At 36.1% G+C, this 27,222-nt stretch overlaps 1 protein-coding gene across 2 annotated transcripts; it reads left to right on the forward strand.

Moving 5' to 3' along the window:
* LOC106058647 (uncharacterized) lies at positions 1–26,627 on the forward strand. 2 transcript variants are annotated; one of them, XM_056016548.1, is made up of 16 exons: positions 1–146; positions 1,224–1,359; positions 2,699–2,787; positions 3,147–3,326; positions 11,599–11,719; positions 12,680–12,785; positions 13,683–13,774; positions 17,617–17,790; positions 18,655–18,755; positions 19,983–20,175; positions 21,419–21,540; positions 21,946–22,027; positions 22,633–22,764; positions 23,925–24,033; positions 24,745–24,890; positions 25,868–26,627. In XM_056016548.1, the coding sequence occupies exons 2-16, from the start codon at positions 1,246–1,248 to the stop codon at positions 26,114–26,116; spliced, it is 2,010 nt and encodes a 669-aa protein (XP_055872523.1). In that variant the 5' UTR covers positions 1–146; positions 1,224–1,245; the 3' UTR covers positions 26,117–26,627. The 2 variants fall into 2 exon arrangements, with proteins under 2 accessions (XP_055872523.1, XP_055872524.1); XM_056016549.1 differs by having other exon boundaries at positions 1,245–1,359.
* The last annotated feature ends 595 nt before the right edge of the window (positions 26,628–27,222 follow it).

Here is a 27,222-nt window from a genome sequence, read left to right on the forward strand (position 1 = left end):
TTACATTCTAATCATAGCATCGTCTTTACATCTATGTATCTCCATTCTCTCTATATATAGATGGATGAGAGTTGGACGTATAGGATAAAGTTAAAACTTCGTACCTAGTTAGCTCGCTATATTTTAAAGACCACAGCCTCCAGAAGGTAAGATGGCATTTACATATTTAAAAACTAAAGAGTTTGTCTACTGGTTGCGACCGGTGCTTTTTGTACACATTTTTCTTTCAGTGATGGAAGGGTATTTTTGAGGACATTTTAAATTTGTGGTGTTCAATTAAGGGATAAAAGAGGGGGGGGGGGGTAAAAACTCTCAAAGGAATAATAAGTATTGTAATGGGTTATAATTATTACATATAACTTATGATTCGATTCAGAAGGCTGCGCTTTTTAAAGTATGATATGTATCTGTAGACTTCAAACTCTCTCTAAGAAATATACTTGTACATCTAAAACATCATTTTTGCTATTAAATGTTGTAGTGTGGTGGGTTATATTTTTGGTTTCTTAGTGACATTTCAAAAGGATTTGTAAAATGTAATCTTTCTGTTACGTTTCTAAGTATTTTTGTATTGTGATATGAAATCTCTGCACAGAAGGCAATTGTGAAACTAATTTACGCTTGTGTAATAGTATTTATTTGTCCTTTAACTGAATTGAATTCGGGAAATTCCGATAATCTTCATGTGCGTGAAGACCACACGCGATGGTTCTCAAACTGTGGTCAGCAAACCTCTGGGCTTGCGTGAGACGACTGTAGGGGGATATCAGAAAGATGGAAATTGTACCCAATCACAGATGAAGCCATACTAATACAGGAGCAGCTCATTTCAATTTTATTTCCTGCATTTTGGATCATGGTACTAAAGTTTTTGTTTTCCTGTCATCTTATTTTGGTACATCGTGGATTGATTACCGACATGTATCTTACTACATATAAAAGATGTTCATTATATATATATATATATATGCTGTAACTTCTATACTGTGTATTTAAGTACTTTTTTTTTCACTCGAGTGTCCGTGGACAAGCTTTCACAATAAAAGAGGTCCACGGGTCAAAAAAGTTTGAGAAGCTTTAAACTAGAATCTATAATAAGCTATATCTGTGATGCCCAAAATACGGCCTGCGGGCCAGATCCAGCCTGCAATGTGATTTTATCCGGCCTGCCTAAACGTCAGCACAAAGTGTAGAATTTTTTTTTTATCTAACCTAGCCTCCAGACGTGTTCTCTGAAGTTACAGAATGGTGGCCTACCGGTCTAGGAGACTGTGTTTTCTTGTCACTCTGTTCTACCTGGCCACTACACAAGCTGTGATTCTGGAGAAAACGTTCAACGACACGGTCGCCCTTGTCGCTGTAAGTATCGACCTACTCTTTGTCAAATAAAATCTTAACGGCCAGTAGCGTCACTAGGGTCGATGTTGCCCAGTGCGGTTAGCTCAGATCTCCCCCACCCCCCCAAAAAAAAATCCCAACTAAAGCTTTCCATTGAATTTTATTTTTATATAACCGTAAAACAGTGAGATCGTTGACTTCATTCACTGATTGTTACAAAACTTTTCAATGAATGTTAATTCTTTATGACGATATACTTAAGACATTGTATTACATTTATTACAATGTTACATTAAAAACAGACTTAACATCAACTGAAAATGTTTTCTTTCGTTAGGTTTCAAAGACAGGACATTTTTTTATTTCCTTATATTAAATATCTGATACCTAGTGTTCAATTTTTAGAGCTTTACTTTATAGAGTGATAGTATAATCTACAATAAAGTTGAAAAGGTTAGGGTTAGGGTTAATATTTATTATTATTATTGTTAGTATTATTATTATTCTAAACTGATACTTCAGGCTGCCTTCTTTGGTTCTATCAATAGTTCTTAGAGGACGTATACTTATGCTTCATTAGTCTAGCTGAACTTCACATACAAAAGCACGCATTCTTAACACATACACTCTCTCACAAGTGCATAGACGAGCACACTAACACACAAACATAATCACACACACATACTCTGACACACACAGGCTCTTACAAAAAAACGTACACACAAATTCACACCACATATACAAACGCATACACATACACACACATACACATTCACAAACACAAGCGCACAGACACTCACAAAACCAACTTACCCACAAAGTCACACATAAGCACACACACAAACACACGCAAGCACACAAATCACACATTCACACTCAGAATCACACAAATACACCCAATCATACACACACAATCACACACACTCACAATCAAACACAACATTTACACCTACACCTAAATAAGCTCTATACTCACACGTACACACACACACACAAATACACAAGCACTTACATAAGCACATACACAAACACGTCTACATATGTAGTGCATAAATATAGTTCATCTAAGTTAATAATTAAAAAAAACAAATAAGTTACAATTTCAAAACGTTTGCCTCTGTGCATGTATTAATTCAAACATTCTGGGAAATGGCAATAAAGAACCAGAGTCAATGCGCTATCACAAACTATTCCCCATTACTCTTGACTGAAATCATTTTGAGAACTGGCCAAAGAGAAGTAATGATGCGTAATCTTTCCCAGACCTGGTTTCACGGAATACCTTTACAATGATAGTGTACCTTTAGTTGGTCATATTTAACATGTATCCAGCTATAGTGTTGCGTGGTCTCATCTCTAGACACTCCAGCAGAGAATAGCGGAGTTACAAAGTAATTTAGGAGATCTGGCAAAACAAACTCAGCTGCAGCAGTTGGAGGTGGAGGAAAGGTAAAGTTCACATAAGTAGAAAAAGAGAGAGAATTTATGGATGGATCTATGGTTGGATGGATGGATGGATGGGGGGATGGATTGATGGATGGATGGATGGTCGGAGAGACTGACAGATAGACATTGAAACAGACAGACAGACAGAAAGACAGATATATAGATAAATAGATAGATAGAAAGAAAGACAGACAGACATACATACATACAGACAGACAGATAGATAGATAAATAGATAGATAGATAGATAGATAGATAGATAGATAGATAGATAGATAGATAGATAGATAGATAGATAGATAGATAGATAGATAGATAGATAGATAGATAGATAGATAGATTCATCCTCTTATTACTCACAGGGTAAGGTCAGAGGGCAACTCGGGCATTAAGCAGGTCAGATATGTTGCCCACGGTACGTCCAGCTACTTCGACTACACACACGCCAACCTTGGCGTCGCCGCCATCCACGACCACACCAACTACCACGACACCCTTGGAATGGGCGAAGTCATTGTGGTCATCAATGGAGTAGAGTTCAGGTCAGTATTCAGCCATACCAATCCTATAAACATCCCAAAAAAAAATATGTGTGACTTCAGAAATAAAGCAAACATTTTCTAACAATGAAGTACAGCAGACACGTTTATAATCTATGTATTTGTAAACAAGAACAACATTTTGAAAATATATCTATATTATAAAGTAGAATGTGAGGTGTATGTATGTATGTATGTTACTTATAGACATCAAAACCGCTTGACCAATCTTGATAAAACTAGGCAGGAATGTTCCTTGGGTACCAACTTAGACCGTAGTGTATGTATTGTAGCCCTAAAACAAACTTAAGACCCTCAAAAAAAAAATAAAGTTGTCCGACTCTATTACAGCTATAGTATTTTATGGATCTAGGACATGTCTACAATGTTGACATGAGAAAAGATAGAAAGGATTTAGACCTAGATCTAATTTTAAGAAATACACTTTGCGCAGATAGTTTTTTACTTTGACACATGAAAATACAAAGGAAGGTCCATTGATTTCATTATATAATAAAATTAACCTTCAATTTTGTGTTTCAAACATTTTTTTTACATAAATTAGTTACTGATATCTGTGACTAGCCTACAGATTTCCTTGCGAACTTTTTTCATTAGACAATACCGTAATGAATCGCGTACTAAAAATTAATTCGTTTAATTGTTTACTTTATAATCCCATCCCTAGATCTAAAACTCTAATTCAACTCTAAGATGATAAAACTTCTCTTCGCACAGATAGTTTTATATTTTAACACATAAACATATTAATTAAAGTCCATTCATTTCATATTTTGATCAAATAAATATTCAAATTTGGTTTTCTAAAGCTACATTCGTCTGCGAAAGCTGCGAAGCCGAGTTGAGATAGGCCTAGATCTATATTCATTCATGAATCGCGTACTAAAAATTATTTCGTTTAATTGTTCACTTTATAATCCCATTCATTTAACAAAGCTATCGCTCTTTTCGTTTTTAACAGATATGAATGTGTCGGCTTCGGGTAATCCCATTTTCGCAAACCTAATTTTATTTTCGTTGCGAAAAAGAAAAAACTTGAAAGGATCATTAGATAAGTTTAACATACATCTAAATCCAATCCACTAGATTAGTAAACACAAACTTAGACCCGCAGGCCGCGGGTAATGTCTGGCGAACATCCTTTCATTAGACATTACCAAATGGTTACACATTAACTTTAACTGTGATTAACACATCTCTCTACTGAGTCTATTCCTACTACTAGGCCTAGGTCTAAAACTCTTATTGAACTCTAAGATGATAAAACTTCTTTTCGCAAAGATAGTTTTATGCTTTAACACATAAACATACTAATTATTGTCCATTCATTTCATATTTTAATCAAATTAACATTCAAATTTGTTTTTCTAAATCATTTTTAATACATTCGTTCACTGTTCGCTAAATCTAAATAAAGCTGCGTAGCCGTGTTGAGATAGGCCTATATTCATTCATGAAAAAAGGTCACGCATGCGCAACACAGAATGAACTCTATAAAAGCCTCTAGATTAGTGTAGATTTAGATCTATGTCTACCTAAAGATCTACTTTATACTGTAACACAAGAACATACAAAATTAAGTCTATTCGTCTCAAATTTTAATCAAATATATGTAGGCATACAAGCAAATGTTTTAATTTGAAAAAAATGGATTTAAGCCTATTAGCTATTTTTATTTGATAGCTTCATTCACACTATTTTTACACTGACACATTCGCTTTACTTATTACATTATTATTTCGTTTAATTGTTTACAAAACACTCTCAGTGACTATATCGACAGTAATGCGCAAATAAAGACCCGCGGGTCGCGGGTAACATATGTCTAGTTTTATATAAAGACAAAACCTCCATTATTAATCTTCAATTAGAATAAAATAAGGTCAAAAAATAATTTAAACATTTTTTTGGTTCAATTCGGGTATCGAACCAGTGACACCGTCAGCTGCCAAAAAAAAAATATGCATTTTCTGATTCGGCCAACAAGGGAGGTATATTTATTCGATTATTTATTGGTATGTTCATTATTGGAACATCTTGATCTAAGCCTAGACCACTGGCGGATCCAGAACTTTGGAGTGGGGAGGGGCGATTTTTTTCCAAACCCTAACCCTAACGCCCAGTAAACCCTAACCCTAAGCATAAACGCGAGTACAGCATATATATATATATATATATATATATATATATATATATATATATATTATAATGTTTAAAAAAAAATCAGTATTTCTCAACCTTCGGCGAAAAAAAAGCACCAAAAAAAAGTCACGTTGAGGCCATTCTCTAGACAGCTAGGGGGTTTGGGGGAACGCTGTAAGCTTCCCCAGTGGGGATCGGGGCTAAGCCCCTACGCCAAAATCGTTTTCTTGCATTCTTAACTGCAGAAACGCTTTCTCCTGACATCTACAGCTCATTATTCAAAAATTCAAAAAAGGATCTTTTGAATAATGTTTTACTTGAAAAATACCGATTTGTTCCTTGAAAAAATAAGATACCCCACATATTTATAATAAGGCTTTGAGGAAACAAAAAATCAGCTATGTTTAGGCCTTTTTCTAGACAGCTAAGGGGTATGGGGGAGAGTTGTAATATTTCCCAGTGGGGATCGGGGCGAAGCCCCGACGCCAAAAATCTTTTTCTTGCATCCTTAACTGCAGAAACGCATTCTCCTGACATCTACAGCTTATTATTCATTCTACTAAGATAAGACCTTTTGAATAATGTTTTATATTCTAATATTCTAATATGATTTGACAGGCTCTTACTACATTGCAAATACAACTGATTTGTTTATGAAAAGATAAGATACTTCACAGATTTAGATTAAGACTTTGAGGAACGCCGCCAAAAAAAAACATTTATTTGAAAAATTATATTTAAAAAACAAACAACTCATTTGTAAGTGATACATTTTGTTCAATAGGCATGTTTGTAACTTTGATTCAAAGTTTAAAAAAAATACATTTCGGAAGTGGGAGGAGAAATTAAGTGAACCTATTCGATTTTACTCTAATTATTTTGCATTTTTATGATTCGAGTATAAATTGTGAGTTATCATCCCAAATTTTTTTATACAACAGAAAAATATCAGTATGAGTAAAGGTTGAAAAAGATGAATAGGAAAATAATATTTGTCTTTCCTAAAATAACTCAGATAAATTCGTATACAATGACATAAACTCTCTCGCCATATTTGACTTTTCTGTTTTAAAACGTCATCTTTTTGTCTGGAAAGAGGAGGGGGCGGTAGAGTGAAAACGATTAATCCTCGCTCATTTTTTAAATTTCTGCTAATGATTGCATTTTGGCATTAAAGAGTAGGGGTGGGGCGACTCGATAAAAGAATTTAATTTATAGCATATATAAATTGTATTAGTGACATTTTTTTTAAAATTTTGTAATTTCTTACAAAATATAAAAAGTATTGGTTTGTCCGATGGGTGGAAGGCTATTGCATGTATCGCCCCTCCCACCTGGTACAACACTTTTTCAATTTTGTATTTACTAATGATAACATTTGAGATCAGAGTTTGTCTGCGACATAATATACAAATGTGTTAAAACATCAATATGTAGCTTATATTATATAGATATTCAACTAATTTTGTTCAAAAACTATGATTTCTAAATAAAAGTAGCACCGCCCCCCCCACACTCAAAGGGTTTAGGTGGGAAGGGCTGTAGATGTATTCGCCCCCCCCCCACCCAATCGGTTAAAATGTCAATAACAAGTTTTAATTATATAGATATTTAATTGATTCTGTTAACAAGCTGTGATTTCCACAAATAAACTGGACCGCCCCCCCCACTCGAAAGTTTATGGTGGGGGGGGCGGGATTGATGCAATCGCCACCTCCCCATCCTACCAACTCGACTGAGTGGGGGGGGGGGGGCGATCGCCCCTACCGCCCCCCCCCCTCTGGATCCGCCAGTGACCTAGACCTAAGACTGTTAAATTTTTTAGCAGAATCATTAAAGCCGTTTTTTTGAGATCAGCTGTCTATGTTTCTGGATCCTGGTTCCACGAGGTTCTGACTTGAATAAAGGTATTGTAAAAAAAACAATAATTTTTCACATTTCATAGTAACACAGAATTACATTTCTTAGCTACTCCGCTAGTTGCACGGTTTCACGACAATTCGTTCACTGACATTCCGTTCACCGAAAATTCGTACACCCGACAAATCGCTCACTCAACATATCGTTGACCGACAATTCGATCACAGACAACTTGTTCACCGACAACTTGTTCACCGACAGTTGGTTTGCGACAAATCGTTCACAAGACAAATCGTTCACTGACAATTCGTTCACCGACAAATCGTTCACTGGATAGTAACATCTATTATATATTCTAGTCGCGTGTTTAATTTGTTTACATTAAAACTTTTGTAGCTATTATTTCCACACAAAAAAAATTGATTGCTAGAGATCGGGCCTAATCTGAGTTTCTTTGTTAATTTTTTTATATTTGTTCATTCTTTGTTATATAGAACAGTATGTGAACAAAATTATACTTCAAAAATGCGATCTGACAACAAGCTAGCTGAAACATTTTAATGGGCCCTTCACTTTATGCAACATTTTTACTTTGATCATGTAGGCCGCCTTTTACACCCATGTCCGTCATTCAGTTTTGTTCGCCCCACCCACATTTTGCTTATCTTCTTAATAGCGGTCCAGATGTTTAATGGACATGCCTGTTCCATCATGCCGTTATGGTCAACACTCTTTAAGGCCTTCCTCTACCTATACCTCCCCTCTCCTATTTTATCTACCCATTCAGCTCTGGATACTTTAGTTAACACCTCGTTCAGTGGTAGACAGAATGTCGGCTCTAGAAGTCATACAACTTTCTCGGACAGGGAACCATTACTTTGGAACAAATGGTTCATTGACAAGTCATTGTTTTGTTTTTTTCAATCATCCACGCCTTTCAGAACATTGGTGAAAATGTTGGTGGGTTTTTTTTTTGTTGTTATCTTTGAATATTTGTAAAATATTTTTTATTTATTTTTATTTATTTATTTGTTTACATTTTTTCCCCAAACTTAACATGTCTATTGGACATTTTCACTCTAAAGTAAACATTGAATCAAGAATTAACAAAAAAAGAATGAAGAAGGAAACTCGGTTAAAATTTTTTGGAAAATAATAGCTACAAAAGTTTGAATGTAAACAAATTAAACACGCGACTAGAGTATATAGGTTCCCTTGACATCTCATCATACGAGACATTTCATCATTGCAACATTTCATCACCATAACATTTCATCATTGTATAAAGTGCATTTTGAAAACATAAGTACATGTAGGTGTCAGTGGCGTCACTAGGATGGGTGTGACCCGGTTCAGTAAGATCAGGGTGTCACCCCCCCCCCTTTCCAGCATTCCACTTAGTCTTCCCAATAAAAACTATCGTTCTTTTTAAAGCGCAATAATACAGTTCGTTGCTGTTACACAGTTCGTTGCTGTTACACAGTTCGTTGCTGTTACACAGTTCGTTGTTGTTACACAGTTCGTTGCTGTTACACAGTTCGTTGATTGATGTTACACAGTTCGTTGCTGTTACACAGTTCGTTGCTGTTACACAGTTCGTTGTTGTTACACAATTCGTTGCTGTTACACAGTTCGTTGTTGTTACACAGTTCGTTGCTGTTACACAGTTCGTTGTTGTTACACAGTTCGTTGCTGTTACACAGTTCGTTGATTGCTGTTACACAGTTCATTGATTGCTGTTACACAGTTCGTTGATTGCTGTTACACAGTTCGTTGATTGCTGTTACACAGTTCGTTGATTGCTGTTACACAGTTCGTTGATTGCTGTTACACAGTTCGTTGATTGCTGTTACACAGTTCGTTGATTGCTGTTACACAGTTCGTTGATTGCTGTTACACAGTTCGTTGATTGCTGTTACACAGTTCGTTGATTGCTGTTACACAGTTCGTTGATTGCTGTTACACAGTTCGTTGATTGCTGTTACACAGTTCGTTGATTGCTGTTACACAGTTCGTTGATTGCTGTTACACAGTTCGTTGATTGCCTGTTACACAACGTTCAAATGAGTGACGATTCTGTTTTAATTTTTTATTAACTTTTTTTTTTGTCGCTGACATTTTATCGTTCATTATTACAAAGATTAACATCTAAGATTTTAAAATTAGAAACAAATTAAACATAAGCTGAAAATGCGTGCTTTCCTTAGTAAACTTTAAAGAGCTCCTAACGGAAACTATTTAAGATTATAGTGGTAGTTTCCTGAGGACGGCTTCTGAAAAAAAAAGCAACTTTATGAAAAGTATATTGATCGGTACAAAAACTTGAAAATTTTTTTTTCTCTTAACAATTAAAAGACTGCAATAACTTTAGAAAATTAAAACTTAAATTTCCTTTTCAGGATTTCAAATTCTATAAATCACTTTTAACTCAATATAGTTTGCGACTTTGGTTTCAATAGACAAAATGGCTTGGTTTGAAATTCGTTTTCCAAAAGTTATTAATATTTGTTAATTAACTTTAGTTTTGAAAAGCTTCTTTCACATGACGCCACGTAGGCAAACCATATGCCACGTAGACATGCATTTGGCAAGAAAAAGTTCAAGTCTTAAAATCTAAGGCTGGTAGAGATTCGTTGACGTCCTTCAAAACTTTGAAGTGCTCTAGCTTTGCCACCACTTTGACAATAATTAACTCTTTAATTTGAAGGTACTCTTGTGTTTGTTGACTTTTTTTTCCAGTACACCTGCCAACAAGAAAGTCAAACAATGAAAGGTATGCCTGTATTCACAGACAACTGTCTTTGGGCTAGTGTTTGTTTTTTCAAAGCGACGGCAAAGATTTTCGCCTCCACACTTTCCTGAAATGGTTCTTTCATGGGTCTATCAGCAACACGATGAGCACACCAGCGAGTTCTTCATAGGAAACTCTAGCATCAATTAAAATATCCCATCGATTTGTAACAAATGTATGTTAGAAGTATGTTCTGATTAAGAGTTTGATCCAATAGCTTATATAAACGGTGTGCACATCCATTCAAGTTTCTTTTCTGTTCATCATTAATACTGCCTGCTCTTCTTCGTGCTTCCTTGACATTGTAGCTTCATTACCAAGTCCTTGAGCTCATCATATCAATCTCTTTCCACGAGTTTTAAATTATCAGAACTGCTACCATCAACTTTTGGTCCACTTAAGGAGGAATATCTCATAATATTTCAGTCATTTGAACATGACCATTGCTACTGTTACTATATCTTACAACTTCAGAGATCTATGTTAGGTGTGCTGTATTACAAGATAGCAGAGTACCTTGCAACATTTATGTCTCTGATAAGTATATCCCTTAGGCCTTAAGTGGTTTGCTAAAACATTTAGAAACTCTCTGAGTTTTGTTCCAAGCTTGGAAAGTAACTTTTTTTTTTTGCATCGCTCCCATGCAATCGTATAAGTTATTATTTCAGCACTGGGTCATATTTTGGATAATATTTCCACAATCCCATGAAAAAAATTCCATTATTTATAAAAAGTCTTCTTCAATACGCCACCATATACTAATTTTTGCTTTGCTAGAAACAATATGATAGTAAGCAATCTATAAGTGCAAGATATTCCTCTGTTTTCTCATCTACACGTCAATCATGGCAATAAATTCCCGGTCAATGTTTTGAAGCTCAATTGCGGCTGCCAAATTGTTCCACATTTGAAAGTCTTGATAAATGTTCTTCTCGCGAGGTTCTCAGTCCACAATTTATCAAACAAGAAAATCTTGCTATTGATTTTTTTCCCGTTAGGAATAAGTTTATTCCTATGCTTTATGATCTTGCTTCTGTCACCTTTTTAAGTGCATTAAGTGGAAAAGTGCATTTTTTTCCACTCGGGTGTCACTCCCTATCGGGTGTCACCCGGTGCTGACCGCACCCCCCCCTCTGCAACCCCTTAGTGACGCCACTGGGTGTAATTAAGTAAGTTAACCCTAACCCTGACCCTAACCTTAAATGATGAATTGCTATAATGATGAAATGTTGCAATGATGAAATGTCTCGTATGATGAGGTGTCTGGTCACCGAATATATAATATTAACAATATGTGACTATTCAACACTTCCTGTTGTCTGTACACCAGATACACCAAATGGCTAGCTATTGATTGGTATCCGCCATAGTGGAACATCTCTAGTAGCATGATATTATTCTTAGTAAAGAGGTCAGTAAAAAAAAATTCAAATCTATTCTCTTCTTGGAACCAAACATCAGGACCCGCCATAACGACTATCGTCTGGTTCAGCCAGACACGAGCACAAGGACGTTTCGTGCGGTCAAGGACATCATCCCGCCTCCTGTCCCGCCTCAAGTGTCAAGTAAACCAACAGTGGCAGTGAGTAATTTGATTAGTAATTTGATTTGATTAGCAGTCTTAGTCTTAGTCTTAGTCTTAGTTTTACGATAACTAAAAGTTGGCGCGTGCTCTGTAACTATATTTAGTTTATCATTACGTTCAATGTTTCCCTTAAGTGAGTGTGTGTGTGTGTGTGTGTTGAACAGCAAACTTCCCTTTTGTTCTTTAGATTTCTTTCGATAATACGTTTTTGTCCTGGTCAAGTGTCCTTCAGGACGGCGGTCTGAGTCAAATACCACACGCTCTATGGTATATGGCCTCCTTCAGTCGCGAAGCGAATATGGATCATCTCATGGAAATGAGATGAATGCCTAGGCAGTAGCTGTGGTCGGAACGATGTCGCTCACACATCAGTTTCCCCCCCCCCCCCACACTCCACGCAGCTGATGTATCCAAAGGAACGGCAGTGCCGATATAATTTGGGGTCAGCGGCGTCGCAGGTTCTGCCAGAGTGTAGCTCTGGATGCTGCAAACTGCCTAAGATTGTCATAGCATTTTATCGTTATAAGTTGCTTTGTATAGGTTATTCATCATACGACATTTTTTTAAAAATAATAGCACAAAATGAATATTTTTAAAAAATATAAAGTAGTTAAAATATACATACAGTGAAAATGTTAACAATGGATAATTGAATAGAACAATCAAAAAGTGAAAGTAGTACATTAAATGATTCCAATCTCAAGCCTCTTATTCATTTTTTTAAAATTTGTCTCCATTGAATCATTTGCCACTCACTTGTACTGCACGATTGAGCTGAAGATGGAATAGCCCGTAATTAGTGGTTAATATTCCATTGAGCCGTTATCGAGCAGTACGAAAAAAAAAAGGAAAGCTATTACTAAATTTATTTGATAGTATTATGATAGGTGGTTATTTCCATGTATATTTTAATAAATGTACCTTTGAAAATTGTCTTCCCTTCTAAAACATTTATAGCTTCAGATTTTGGAGATGAGAGAGTGGTTCAAGGCTTTCAAAACCCAGAACATTACACATCGGGATTACCGCCCCTACTTTCAACCTGTGATCTGTTATATGGAAGGTAATGATCCCTATCCCCCATTGATTTTATGGTGTAGCTATTATTTATAGATAAGTGAAAGTGTGAGTTTTGATTATTGATGAATATTGGTTTATCGATTATTGCTTATATGACTAAATGTTCTCTAAGCTGACCCCTTACTCGCCATTTGATTTGATACAATTTAGCATGAATATGTTTTGATTTCCCCCTTTTAAATCATAAATTACAAAACCTCCATTCAATTCGTAACTTCGCGGGGAAAAAAACCCTAAAAACTGGGTGGGTGGACACGATCTCATAAACGGCTCTAACAGTTTTCCTGGAAATTTGATGTCTATCGTTGGTAAAAGAATTACTCGTTGGCCACTCTTAATAAACTCTTTCAAAAAAATTAATTCGGCTAGAGAACGGGAAAATATTTATCTTGAACGGACAATACGTCTTCGGGTATTTCCGCATGTAGGCCCTAATACCCTATTCATTAAAGAGTTGAATAATTTTGCGTATTGTTTTCTAAGTCTAGATCTAAAGGCCTATCATTGGAATATTAAAGTTTAGTAGAGATCTATACATTCGCTTAGCCAGGATTCTTTCTCGGGCGGGGTGGGGGAGGGGTGATGGGGCGTGGCAAAAAAATCCTTTTTTTTTTTTAAATCTATCATACATCACTGATTAAAAGAAAAAAATCGGTCTATAAGCTACGTAAAGGAGGCATTGTATTTTGATTTTTAAAGTAGTAAAAAATGTTATTCTTATATTATTGGAACTTATGTACTTACTACATCAATATGAAGTGGATTAATTTGAATCATATGTCTCAGCGGTAAAACAGTTATATGACCACATCTTTGCCGAGTGATAGAGATAATAATTTAATGCATATTGATAGTCTTACTCCGCATTGAATATTTATAGGGTTCTGGAGTTTAGAGCAGAATATAATGGAGCCATTTAAGAGTGACCGCCATGCTTTGTTTGCATCCTCCTGGAAACAGTTGCAGGAACAGGTCAGTCGATGACCACATAATTAATGATAGTGTAATAACCATAAGTTATATCTTAAGAAAAAAAATCTGTAATTTTATGATTGATTTATTTCTGAAGTCCCTGTAGCCTGGAAATGAGTAGGTTATCTTCCCAGCTGAAAATGGGTTGGTTATCTGACTTTATCTAAAGAAAGTTGACTGTTAGTCATTGTGCTGATCACACAATACATTCGTGTAGCTGGTACTTGATTAAACAATACATTCATGTAGCTGGTACTTGATCAAACAAGACATTAGTGTAGCTGATACTTAATCAAACAAGATATTCGTGTAGTTGGTTCTTGATCAAACAAGACATTAGTGTAGCTGATATTTGATCAAACAATACATTCGTGTAGCTGGTACTTGATCAAACAATACATTCGTGTAGCTGGTACTTGATCAAACAATCCATTCGTGTAGCTGGTACTTGATCAAACAAACCATTAGTGTAGCTGGTACTTAATCAAACAAGACATTCGTGTAGCTGGTACTTGATTAAGCAATACATTAGTGTAGCTGGTACTTGATCACACAATACATTCGTGTAGTTGGTACCTGACAGGCCTTGTTAGGCTTCGGACATTTCCACAGATTATATACGTTACTAGCCATTGGGACACCCAACTTTCATTCGTACCTAATTAAAGAAGGAATTAATTACATGACTTGCCTTAAAAGGTTTTCTTTTAATGTAGACGAGCATTTACAAAAAAAAAAAAAAAAACTATTTTGCTTTATTTGTGAACTGATAGCCTCGTTTTGGACTAAAGGAAAAAAAATGTAGGAAAATCTGTTTCTTACATTTATGAAGTGTATGTGCTTGTTTCTGATGTAACCATGTGAAAATTTGAGCGGATAGTTTTGGTTCTGTAGAATGAATTTGAGACGTACCAGAGACGTAGGACAGATAAGACGTGTATTTGTAGTAAGTTAGATTTTGTTGTAATTATTATTTCATTTGTGTCACTTCTATATTTCATTTAAAGTTGATTTTATGGATATCTATAATATAAAGCGCAAAGTAAGGCGTATGTATGTGTATGTGCGTATGTCCAGAACAAAAATCAGAACCGTTTGACCAATCTTGATAAAACTTGGCATAAATGTTCCGTAAATCGTGGCGGAGACCATAGTGTATGTTTAATGTCCCTCCCACAACAGGAAGGCCTTAAAAATAGACAAAAAGTAACTAATTGTATTTTTATTAAAGAACGAAAACCCGTTTTCGCAGGATTTTATATTTCATAGGAATATGTCGGCTAAACGGGTAAACCAATCTTCACACTCTTTTTTTTATTTTCGTGGCAAAATTAAAAAAAAAAATGGTAAGGGAACATTCTCCATGTTTGACATAGTGCTAATTCCAATCCAGTAGATCAGTAATATCCAAACTAAGGTCCTCAGGCCGTGGGTCATAACCGGCTAGTATAATGTAAATAAAAGTTATATTCAAGTTTTTTTTTAAAAAAAAAGGCATGGGCGTAGCCAGGATTTTTTTTCGGAGGGGGGGGGGGGGTTGGGGGGATCCCCCCCTTCCCCGCGGAAAAAAAATTATATACGTTTGTAAAATGTTTTACATAATTCGGATGTTCCTTCAGAGTTGAAGATAGTTTACTTCCTAGTCCAAGCCTCCCTCAGGACGACGGGGGATGGAAGCAGGCAGGGTTTGAACCCTCGACAGTCGATAAATCCGAACGACAGTCCAGCGCGCAAACCGCACGACCAGGCAGCAATCCGCATACATATGTGTGTGTGCGTGTACATAATTAATCTTTATTACATTTTGACCCTTTCGGAAGACGTTTATTGTGCCCTAGAATAGATTCTTCCTGGAATTAGTGGAAATCTTGTAGACTCCCCGCCCTTGCTAGCAAGGGGGCCTGGGGGAGCTCGTAGTGCGAAGCCCCGCCGCCGAGCACTATTTCTGGTATTGAAAGCCAACAAAATGCATATTCTGAGGTATCTACAGTGCATTATCTTGCTATTAAAAAGTTTAATTTCAAAAACGTATGTACTATTCTTACTGACTTAGACCCTCTCGCGCCGTTCGGCGCATTTTTCGGCAAGCTGTTTCCGCAACTCTTATTATGCGTAATTCATTTTGTCGGAGAACATGTCCCGCAAACCTCTTGCGACGCTCTGTCACAACCTTACTAAGGGTTCGACTCACAGTTTGGCATATGATTTCTTTGATTTAGACCCGATCTCTATAACTGACTCCTAAAATCTGTCTTAGCCATCTTTGTTGAGCCACATTTAGTGTTTTTCAATTTCGGCAGAAGACTATTCACAGTTGATTAATGAAGCCCAGCCACTGGTAAAAATTTGTAACCTCTCATGACTACGCTCTTGGAATTACATGCCTGTATTTCGCTTTAGATTTTATATCGAAAAGGAAAGTTTTATCGTCAAAATCATCTGTTGAGGGGTTTTAAAATAAAATCTATGGAGTTTTTTTATTTTTTTAAAATTTGCTTTAACCCTTAAAACGCGTGTGGTAGTTTAGCCTCTAAACATCAGAATTGTTATTCCATTTTGTTTGCACTCACAGTAAAACTGCTCAGCACTTTAAGGGTTAAAAATAATATTGAAGAGAGAGGTTTTCAACTCAAAACGCTCTGTAGGGGAATTTTAAACTCAAAACCATCTGAAAGGGTTTTAATTTTTTTTAAAAGCCATCAGAAGAAGGGGGATTTAAACTCAAAACCCCTCATTAGCTTAGCTACGCTCAAAGAAGTTTAGTGTGTAATTTGCTTCTTTTATATTGAAGAGGTATTTTTTAGTATCAAAACCCTCTGAAGGGGGGTTTAAACTCAAACCACCTTTGGCTACGCTCATAGCATTTTGAGTGCGTAATTTGAAGAGGTATTTTTCAGATTCAAACCCCGCTGGCAGGGGGTTTTAAACTCAAAACCCCTATGGCTACCGTCATAGATCTCATAGTGTGTAATTTTGCTTTTTTTTTAAATTTAAGAGTTACTTTTTAGCTTCAAACCCCAACTGGAAGGGGTGGGGGTTAAACTCAAAACCCCTTTGGCTACGCTCATAGAATTTTGAGTGTGTAATTTTGCTTTTTTTTTTATATTTAAGAGTTACTTTTTAGCTTCAAACCCCAACTGGAAGGGGTGGGGGTTAAACTCAAAACCCCTTTGGCTACGCTCATAGAATTTTGAGTGTGTAATTTGCTTTTTTTATATTGAGAGGGGGTTTATCGTAATTTTTGGAGGCGGTTTTTAAAGTGAAAATCTTCCTTTTCTTGGAATTTGGGGATTGTCGTTTGCATTTTTTTTTTTGTAGTTTTGTTGATAGAAGAGGGGGATTTAACTGCAAAACACCTGGTAGGAGGTTTTAAACTCAAAACCCCTGGTAGGGGGTTTTAAACTCAAAACCCCTGGTAGAGGGATTTTTATCTCAAAACCCCTTGATAGGAGTTTTTTTTTTACTCAAAACCCTCTGGTAGGGGCTTTAAACTCAAAACCCCTGGTAGGGGGTTTTAAACTCAAAACCCCCTGGTAGAGGGATTTTTATCTCAAAACCCCTTCGACTGTGCTGTGGTAAGTGATGATTTAGTATTAAAATCTCACCTAAAATAAACAAAATTAAAGCAAAAAATCAGTCACTGGATTTCATTTGGGGGGGGGGGGTGAACCCCAACACCCCCCCCCCACACCTGGCTACGCCCATGAAAAGAGGTATGTTCAATTTTATTTCAAGTTAAATATTAAGAATAAAATACGCCTACATCGGTTTAGCTGTACTAGATGTTTGAAGCTACAACCCAACGACCAACTACACTTACCAACTCTGTCACTCTACATTAGATCTTCTACACTTCCTACACTGGAACTAAAGACCTCCTAGAGAACATGGCCTACCTGCCCACGACCATAGTCTCTGTGAACAGCATCACGGGGAAGCCGGTGTACGCCCAGTGGAACTATCGCATCCTCTGCAACCCCATTGATGTGGAGGTTCCCTTGAAATACTTCAGAGTGGTAAGATTCAGTTGACGTACGTTTTACTCTCCCTTATCTCTCTCTATATATATATCACAACTTGGATATATTACAAGCAGAATATAATAAATCCTTAAAAAACAACAACAACAAAGCTTATCTAAAGGGAGAGAACTCCGCCCATAAAACTATACCTATCAATAATTCCCTTATTCGAAATCAAACAAAATAATTAATTATTAATTTATTGATTCTTGTTTTATTAATTACAATAAATAATTGTTTAAAGTATCAATTGTTCGGAGAATGCGTGAGGGAGAAATAGCGTTAACAATTACTTTAGAGACTATCGCCAACAAATTTAGCCATATCTGTGAATATTGAAGTATTAGTTTCCCTTGTTGCTATTAAACAAAATAATGAATTACCAGTAATTAATTGTCAAACTGTTTTCTTTTAATTGATTCATGTCTTGTCTATATCGATGTATATTTCTGAGAAGTTTTAACTTTATCCGAGAATGGGTGTGGGAGAAATAGCGTGTACACACTTTAACCAGACAGACAGACAGGCAGACATATTGAACTTATATAAGCTTTGTAATAAAGTAGAATAAAGATATTGAGAATGTGTGAAGAATAGCGGAAGATAATTAAGAATTATTTATACCCCTTCCCATTCTCGGATTAAGTTTAAACTTTGCACAATTATTCATTGTCCCTAACAAAACATGAAACAATCAATCAAAAACTTTTTAAAAAGTTAATTAATTTATAAGTGGTTATTAATTTATGTGATTTAAAAAAAGGCAATATATCTTACAGTACTGAGATATGTGGATGTAAATATGGACATCTTCCCTTTAAGTGGGCTTTTTTTTTTTTGTTTCTTTTATTCCTTCAGCAAGATGACCTGGCCTCTAGGACCAGATTAAGGCAGAGTTATCAGAATGTCAACAACACTAGAGCAGGTCGCTTCCGGTTGTCAGAGTATGACTATGAAAGGTAGGTGTAACCGGTGGCATCGGTGCATGATTGGTAAACAACAAAATGCGTATGAGATGTGTAACATGTATGTAAACGTGCGTAAAAGGTCATTGCGTACGTTGCGTGACAAGCTTGTGCATAATAGGTGAGTACGTTATAGGTATTTAATGTGTACGTAATCAATGTGCATTGTGGCTTAAAGAATATTTAGTCAGCGCATACTACATATGGAAAGATTAAGACATAGCCCTCGACACCAAAATCAGACCCATGCGCTCCCTGGTCATGGCCTGGTCTTCAATGGCTGCCTGGTCGTGCGGTTTGAGCGCTGGACTGTCGTTCGGACTTATCGATGGTCCCGGGTTCAAACCCTGCCCGCCCCATCCCCCGTCGTCCTGCGGGAGGTTTGGACTAGGAAGTAATTATCTTCAACTCTGAAGGAACATCCGAAACATGTAAATCATTTTACATTTTACAATTTACAAATGCTGACTGCAGAGCTAGAGAGGAGGATTCTATGTTACAGAAGGATCCTAGATATCATATTTAAAGCCCATAGACGATAGAACTTCCCTTTTCGATATAAAATCTAAAGCAAACTAGTCATCGAATTCCACGAGTGTAGCCAAGAGGAGTTACACATTTGTACCAGTCCCTTCATTAAGAGAATAGCAGATTTATTTTTTGAACAATTTTTTTTTATAGGATGATAATGCACTGTAGATTTTTTTTGTTTTAGATACCGGAAATAGTGCAAGGCAGGGGTGTTTACAGACTTTCCAGTAGTTCTAGGAAGAATGGAAGAATCTATTCTAGGGTATAATAAACGTCTGCCAAAAGAATGAAGGTTTGGAATGTACTAAAGATTAATTACGTACATACACAAGCGCACACACATATATATATAAATATGGTTATAAATGTGTATATATATATATATATATATATATATATATATATATATATATATATGGGGAGGGGGGCGAAAAAACAACAACCCCTCCCCCTCCGAAAAAAATCCTGGCTACGCCCATGCCCATGCACTAATCGAATAACGTAACATACGATCAATATTTATTCAATCATATAATAGTTCAGTATGCAACGAACCCCACACTTTGACCCATTTTCCTATCAGGTTTTTACACATACACATACAAAGTTTCCCCTAACATGATTAGCCGCGATTATACAAACCATGATTTTCTTCTTCATTATTTTCTTGTATGCTTCAATTGTTTTCAGGGTCACTGGTTTCACACTTTTAGATCGGATCATGCAGGACATCCCAGGGCTGGACAACAATCCCTCGATGCTGAATGAAGTCGCCTTTGGCATGGGCGTGTACAACACTGCTTTCAACAACTTTACCAAGCTGAACACTGGCTATTACCACCGTAGTTACAAGACAGGGACAGCAAACGCTATGGGATTGTCAGTAAGTAGCCCTTCTCAGCCTCCAAGTGGCGCCCCAGTAATAGCTGTGGTTAGAAGATAATATTCGGCTAAATAGGGAAGCAAAACAGAACGTGCCCTGGTAGGGATGGAAGAGCATACCAACAACGGTGAACAACTCTCAAAGGGCTGAGTGGTAAAAGGAAGAAATTTGGGGGAGATCCCTTGTGTGCTTGGTCTTCGATCTCCCTTCCAACTTGAGCATTTTGGGGCACACGACATCGGTAATAGAGAGGAAACAAGTTTACATCTGCTTGGATCCCTACCAGACAGAAAAAATGGTTCAGACTGGCCGATGGAGGGTGAAACTTCCATGGGCCTAGTATTTCAAGAGTTTTTGACTCAGCTCTTACGACAAAGTAAGCAGGCCAATACAAATGTATTAGGCAGTGCCGTAATAATCATAGCGCGAAAGGTCTCATTGAGCCTGGGCTTACGACATTAGAGGTCTACAAGGAATATAGAAAGATGGTCGTTTCTTATTTGTAATAAGAGGTACAAGCGTTGAGTACTTAAGAGAAGTATTTTCTGAATTATGCGTATAAAAACTGTTATTTTCATTGAGATATGTTTCTCGATGTATTGAATGTCTCAATTAAATTTTTGGATAAAACTAAACTATTGAGTGGGAGAAGCAGCATCATGTTCTTAAACCTGGGCCCACTGGAACCTTGCTTCGAGATTGGTGTCTGGGTAGCTTCCATGCGGTAAAGCTAGTAGCGGATAGAAACAGAGGATTGAGAGTTGAAATCATGATTGAAGCCATAACTCCACACCGCTTCAGAATTAATGAAGAAGACTTCGTATTTCTTAACTCAGGACAACAACAAAAAAATATACCTCATATACTTAATAAGGAGCTAACTAGTACCCAAGGTATCCATTAGCGAACCACAAACACAAGTATCTAACTCTGGTTATAGGTGGTTGATGACTTGACCCCCATGCAAGTCTCTAAGCCGAAATTCCCAGTTTCAGTGCTGCTTTAAAATATCCTGGTTTTAAAGAACATTCGATTTTAAAAACACGTTTTTTATGCAAGACAACCAGTTGCAATAATGACAGTGCTATTGATAATTTTTTTTTTGTCTGAAACTTTTTCTGACTTCTTTGTAAAATTATTAGCTGTAATAGTCTTTATATTTACTACTTTAACGTGTCCCGAAAAAATAAAATGAATATATTGCGGCTGCTGATACATTTTGTTTGTACTTTTTACCTTCTAGATGGTGGATCGCGGCTTTTCAGACGAGATGCTGTTCGTTGCAGAAAACACACAGCCCCAGATTCCAGCCTTTGACTTCACCATATGTGTCTTTAGGGGACCTTGCACTACAAGAAGTTCCAGGTAATTTTATGTTCATTTAAATTGTTTAAATAAAGTGTTTGGTTAATAATTTTATTTACTTATTGATTTCTTTATTTTTTACTTAAAACTCTTCATTGATCAATGCATTGATTAATTTACTCGATTGATTTAATAATTGATTCACAAATAGTTTAATTAGTTGTTTTATATATTTATTCATCAGTAAAATCAATAATTGTTTATTTATTTAATAACTGATTAATTGATTGATTTATTTAATATTTCATAAATTTATAGAGTTATTGAATCATTGAGTTATTGAATCATTGAATCATTGAGTTATTGAATCATTGAATCATTGAGTTATTGAATCATTGAATCAATGAGTTATTGAATCATTTGAATCATTGAATCCTATTCTATACGTTATTTTTCTTTCTTTAGATTTTCCTATGCCATTCCCCTTGAGATTGTTTACATGACGCCATTGTTGACATGGAATCCTTATAATTTAGCTATATATCCGGTAAGGTTATAAATATTTTCTAGGTGGAGTTATATAGGCCCAATCCTAAATGTTTATTTAAATATTTAAAAGCATTGAACACGAAACGAAACATCAGCTATATAGAAATATGATACTAGCACACACACACAAAAATAATCAAAAGTAAATATAATTTGGAATGAAATAGTTGGTCTAGAATAAACTAAAATGTATACACCATTGTTTCAAAGGAATTTAGTGGTTAATACGACTTGATACTGTCAAAAGTTAAATCTGATGAATTAACGTCCAAAGTATGCCGGAGATACTTGCTTAGGTTTAGAAAACACATTATAATCCAAATTCAATAATAGTTTCACAAACGTAGACTTAACATGAAGCTTATAGACTAAACAGTCTGATTTGTAGATCCTGAAACAAGCTCGTTTCCTCTTTATTTACTTTGTCAAAGTGAAACGCCCGGAAATGAAATGAAATACAAGTTTCTTACCAGCTTCCTTTTAGTCGTAAAACATTTCTGTGTAGAATCTTCGAGATGCTGATGTATAAATAAACTTGCTGTTTACACTTCTCTTGCAACCTTGACGCGTACACCACGTGACACTATATTTACTTTCTTGCAGGACTTCAAAACACCGCCGGCGAATGGAAGAACAGGCAGCACTACAGATGTGACCAAAGCGTTTAACGGTTCTAGTCCAATTGCTTACTACTATCTGACACCTAAAGAGTTCTACAGCAGTACAACTGGCCAGGTACGTGGCGGACTTAAAAGTCAGTATTGATAATAATTGGTCTAACATAACGTAGAGTAAAGCACCCTTTCAAACCTTGCTACCTATGGGACAGATGATGTAAAGGCCATCTATTTTTTCTATGGCCGACGGTTAACGAAGGTGTCATATGGCCAGCACAACGACCAATCTTCTTTATTTAATGGCATGTATCCTTTAGAAATGGGTTGACTCAGGGGTTTCCGAAAACTGCTAAATTCCAAATTCCAGTTTTTACCGGGATTCGTGACCCCCTCGGTTCGGAATCCAAGCACATTGCCACTCACCCACCACTCCCGCCCTTATAATGGTATAGCATCGAATGAGTTCCTGATGGCAAGAGATATCAATGAAGATATCACAATGGTTTAGACTCAATGAAGTCTGAAGTATAAAAAACTCCTGCATTCCTTAGAGAATCCTTTTCGGCAAGCTATTTAACTCTTTCTCTCCTAATTGACGATACCATCGTTGATTTAAGCACTTTAAATTATTCTTTGGTTTATAAACATTAATTTGTGTTATATAAAAAGGAGCATGAATTCACATTTATTTCTAAACCAAAAAAAAATATTTTCTGATATGACAAAGTGACTGACGTTGAATCATAACAGGAAAGTGAGCTACAAATGAGTAAAATGAATAACTGTCGGATCATGGAAAACAATTACGGAGAGAAAGAGTTAAAGAGAGAGCAGTGAGGGCAAAGGAAACTGTTGAAAGAAACTCTCACAGCGTCCTTGGAAACGTTCAATCTAAACTGGTAGAGGGACTAGAGCAAACTAGAGCGCATCATGGCGCCGTAGTGTTAGTACTAGTACGAGAAGAATCAATGAAAAAAAAATTCTTAATTATCTATTGGTTATAAATTACTTTGGTATCTCAAACAAGGGAAAGAAATAGTACTTCACCGAAGTGGTGTTATAAGCTGAATTCGTCCCCTTTATAGATTGTCGTCTGAGGTTTATTACAGATTTAATTACATGACTGACCCAAACTAATTAATACACTTAATAAAAGTTTTTTTTAAAAGTATTTTTATGTATATTTTGCTTGTTTTTTTTTTATTTTGTATATCTTTATGAATAAGTAAGTTTAAAATTTTGAAGACTATTGTCTGAATGTTTCTTGTGTATTATTAGCCTGACCCAGCAGATACAGCTATAGCCACTGTTGGAGTTTTAGACAAGACTGGGGTGATCCGTAATGTCACAGCTTCAGGCGTACAGATCTTTACTTTACCTATTGCTGGTTAGAAGTGGATTTAGGAAACAACTTTGACAGGATAAATTAATTAATTAGATAGATAGATAGATAGATAGATAGATAGATAGATAGATAGATAGATAGATAGATAGATAGATAGATAGATAGATAGATAGATAGATAGATAGATAGATAGATAGATAGATAGATAGATAGATAGATAGATAGATAGATAGATAGATAGATAGATAGATAGATAGATAGATAGATAGATAGATAGATAGATAGATAGATAGATAGATAGATAGATAGATAGATAGATAGATAGATAGATAGATAGATAGATAGAGAGAGAGACAGACAGACAGACAGACAGACAGATTAGACAGACAGATTAGAAAGACAGATTAGACAGACAGATTAGACAGACAGATTAGACAGACAGACAGACAGATTAGACAGACAGATTAGACAGACTGATTAGACAGACAGACAGACAGACAGATTAGACAGACATATTAGACAGACTGATTAGACAGACAGACAGACAGATTAGACAGACAGATTAGACAGACAGACAGACAGACAGACAGATAGATAGATAGATAGATAGATAGATAGATAGATAGATAGATAGATAGATAGATAGATAGATAGATAGATAGATAGATAGATAGATAGATAGATAGATAGATAAATGCCACGTTATAATTTTCAACACAAAACACCCCCACCAAACTAGTTCCATTGTTCCAGGTCTTGGCACTGTCAGGTTACGCTACCCCATCCCGCCCATACATGGTGAGGGCAGTACCGTTTGGAAGGACCTGGCTATCGTAAAAAACACTATCCGAGTGATGCAGGGTGCAGGGTCCGCTGGAGTACCCGCCTACCAAATGCAGGTAACTTCTAAACTTCTAAAAAGAAGAGTTTTTTTTTTCTTCTTCTTATATTTCCATCTAAAACTCAAAGTTTGTAAAAAAAAAAATCTTTAATTTTCCTGGCAGTTTTGTTAGAATCAAGGTTTTATTAACTAGAACCACACATGAACTGAAGAAAGAGACTTAGATAATAACACACTAAAGTGGGTAGTGAAAGCGTGGTCGAGAGCTAAGTAGGTTTGAATTTGGCTTCGCATGGCTACCTATGAAAGGAACTCGAGGCTCGACACCCGACCCGGGCAGAGTTAAAGGCAGCACGGAAAACATTCTCCCATGTACCCCCCCTCCCTCCCCACTGTCTACAAATGAGATTAGACTGTAACGCTCTGAGCTTGAAAGTAGCGTTATATAAAAGCAATAATTTAATTTTTTTAAATAAAAGCTTTGAACACATTCTCAGGACGTTACAAAATCATAGAAAGTCTCAACTATTTCACCACAAATCTATACCTAATTTACACACAGTTGTGACGATTATATTATGTCCAAAGGACCACAAACATCGAATAGATTAAACAATTCATAAAGATCTAGCATTTAATGAAGTAGAAAGCACATAGCCATAGGCATAGCCATAATGTAGTGGGTAAAAAGAAAGCATAGCTGACTATTAAACAGGATAGTTATATCAGGTGTGGTAGGTAAGAAGAAAAGTATAGATGAGTATTTAACAGCTTAGAAATACCAGGTGTGGTGGGTAAACATGTAGGCCTATAAATGTGTATAAACAGGAAAGAAATACCAGGTGTAGTTGGTAAATGTGTAGGCCTATAAGTGAGTATTAAACAGGAAAGAAATACCAGGTGAAGTGGGTAAACATGTAGGCCTATAAGTGAGTATTAAACAGGAAAGAAATACCAGGTGTAGTTGGTAAATGTGTAGGCCTAGTTGGTGAGAAGAAAATCAGACAATCTCATGTTTCTTCCATTTCTTCTCAGCTGTACCCAGCCACAGTTGGCGGACTCCACAGCCACGACTTCACTGTTTTCAAACAAGACTACGACCTCATCATGAATGGGGAGACGGTGTCCGTGTCTACCTCGCTGGCCAATGGTCACCAGCATAACCTGGAGCTGTGGAAAAACCCTGGCACCAACGTGCTGGAGTACAAGACCTGTGACTATCAGAACGTGTGCTTTGACCAGCACCCTAAGAACATCAAGCTGGTCAGTAGTCCAGGACGATAATAGAGTTCAATTAACGAAAATGAATGATGTTGGAAAATAAGATGATACTATGTTGGTGGAGAATAAGATAATAACATGTTGGTGGAAAATAAGATGATAAATGATATAGGAAAATAAGATGATAATATGTTGGTGGAAAATAAGATGATAATATGTTGGCGAAGAATAAGATTGTAACATGTTGGTGGATAATAAGATGATAATATGTTGGTGTAGCAGAATTTGACCAAATAACTGTAATAATAATAAATAGTTAAATAAAGTTTTAAAAAAATATAGAACCAATATTATGTCTAATGAAATTAAATGCCAACTAAAATGAAATGTTTGAGGAAATGAGAACAGAATTAAATTAACGGTCACAACTATTCAGCATTGCCTTGAGATTATTTGATTATAGTTTTTATTGCATTTTTTTCTTTAATTCTATTTCAGTTAAGCATTTACTGTTTCGTTTTAGTTTCGATAAGTAAAAAGTTTAATTACAGTTTCCATTCTCAAGAAGTAAGATTTGGACAATAAAATTGTTTCAAATATTTATTCGACACTGTGCGAAGTTGTTTTCGTTTTTTTTTTTAGATCAATATTTTTTGTTGTTAACTAATTTGTATATTTTCTTTACAGTTATCGAAATATCTTTATTTCTGTTAACGGCCCATTCAATTTCAGTTTCCGTGAACGTTAAGCTCCACTGGGGAACGATAAGGCGGACTACACTGGGCTCTGAACATTTTGTCCAACCAATCAGTCACTTCTTCTCAGGGGCGGACTGTGTGTCAAAATCGGCCCGGGCATTTCTATACCATCAGGCCCATAAATTGCATATCATATGACGGGCATTCAATTATAGGCCTACCCATCCTCAAAATCTGTAAGTTGTGTTTGAGCATCGATAACTGTACACTTGCAGTGAGCTATATATTTTTGTATAATAAATATACGCCTTAAGTTGATTTTTAATCGCTAAGTGTGTAGGCCATAAAAGGACGAAGCCTACGAGTAGCACCGCCTACGGTTGTAGGTTATTACATTATTTCGGAAAATTTGTTAGATCAAATTAGAATAACAGTGTAAAGAGATTTCTTTTAAACACGATGCTCAGACGG

Source organism: Biomphalaria glabrata, chromosome 17 (genome assembly GCF_947242115.1).
Source record: "Biomphalaria glabrata chromosome 17, xgBioGlab47.1, whole genome shotgun sequence".
Taxonomy (NCBI): domain Eukaryota; kingdom Metazoa; phylum Mollusca; class Gastropoda; family Planorbidae; genus Biomphalaria; species Biomphalaria glabrata.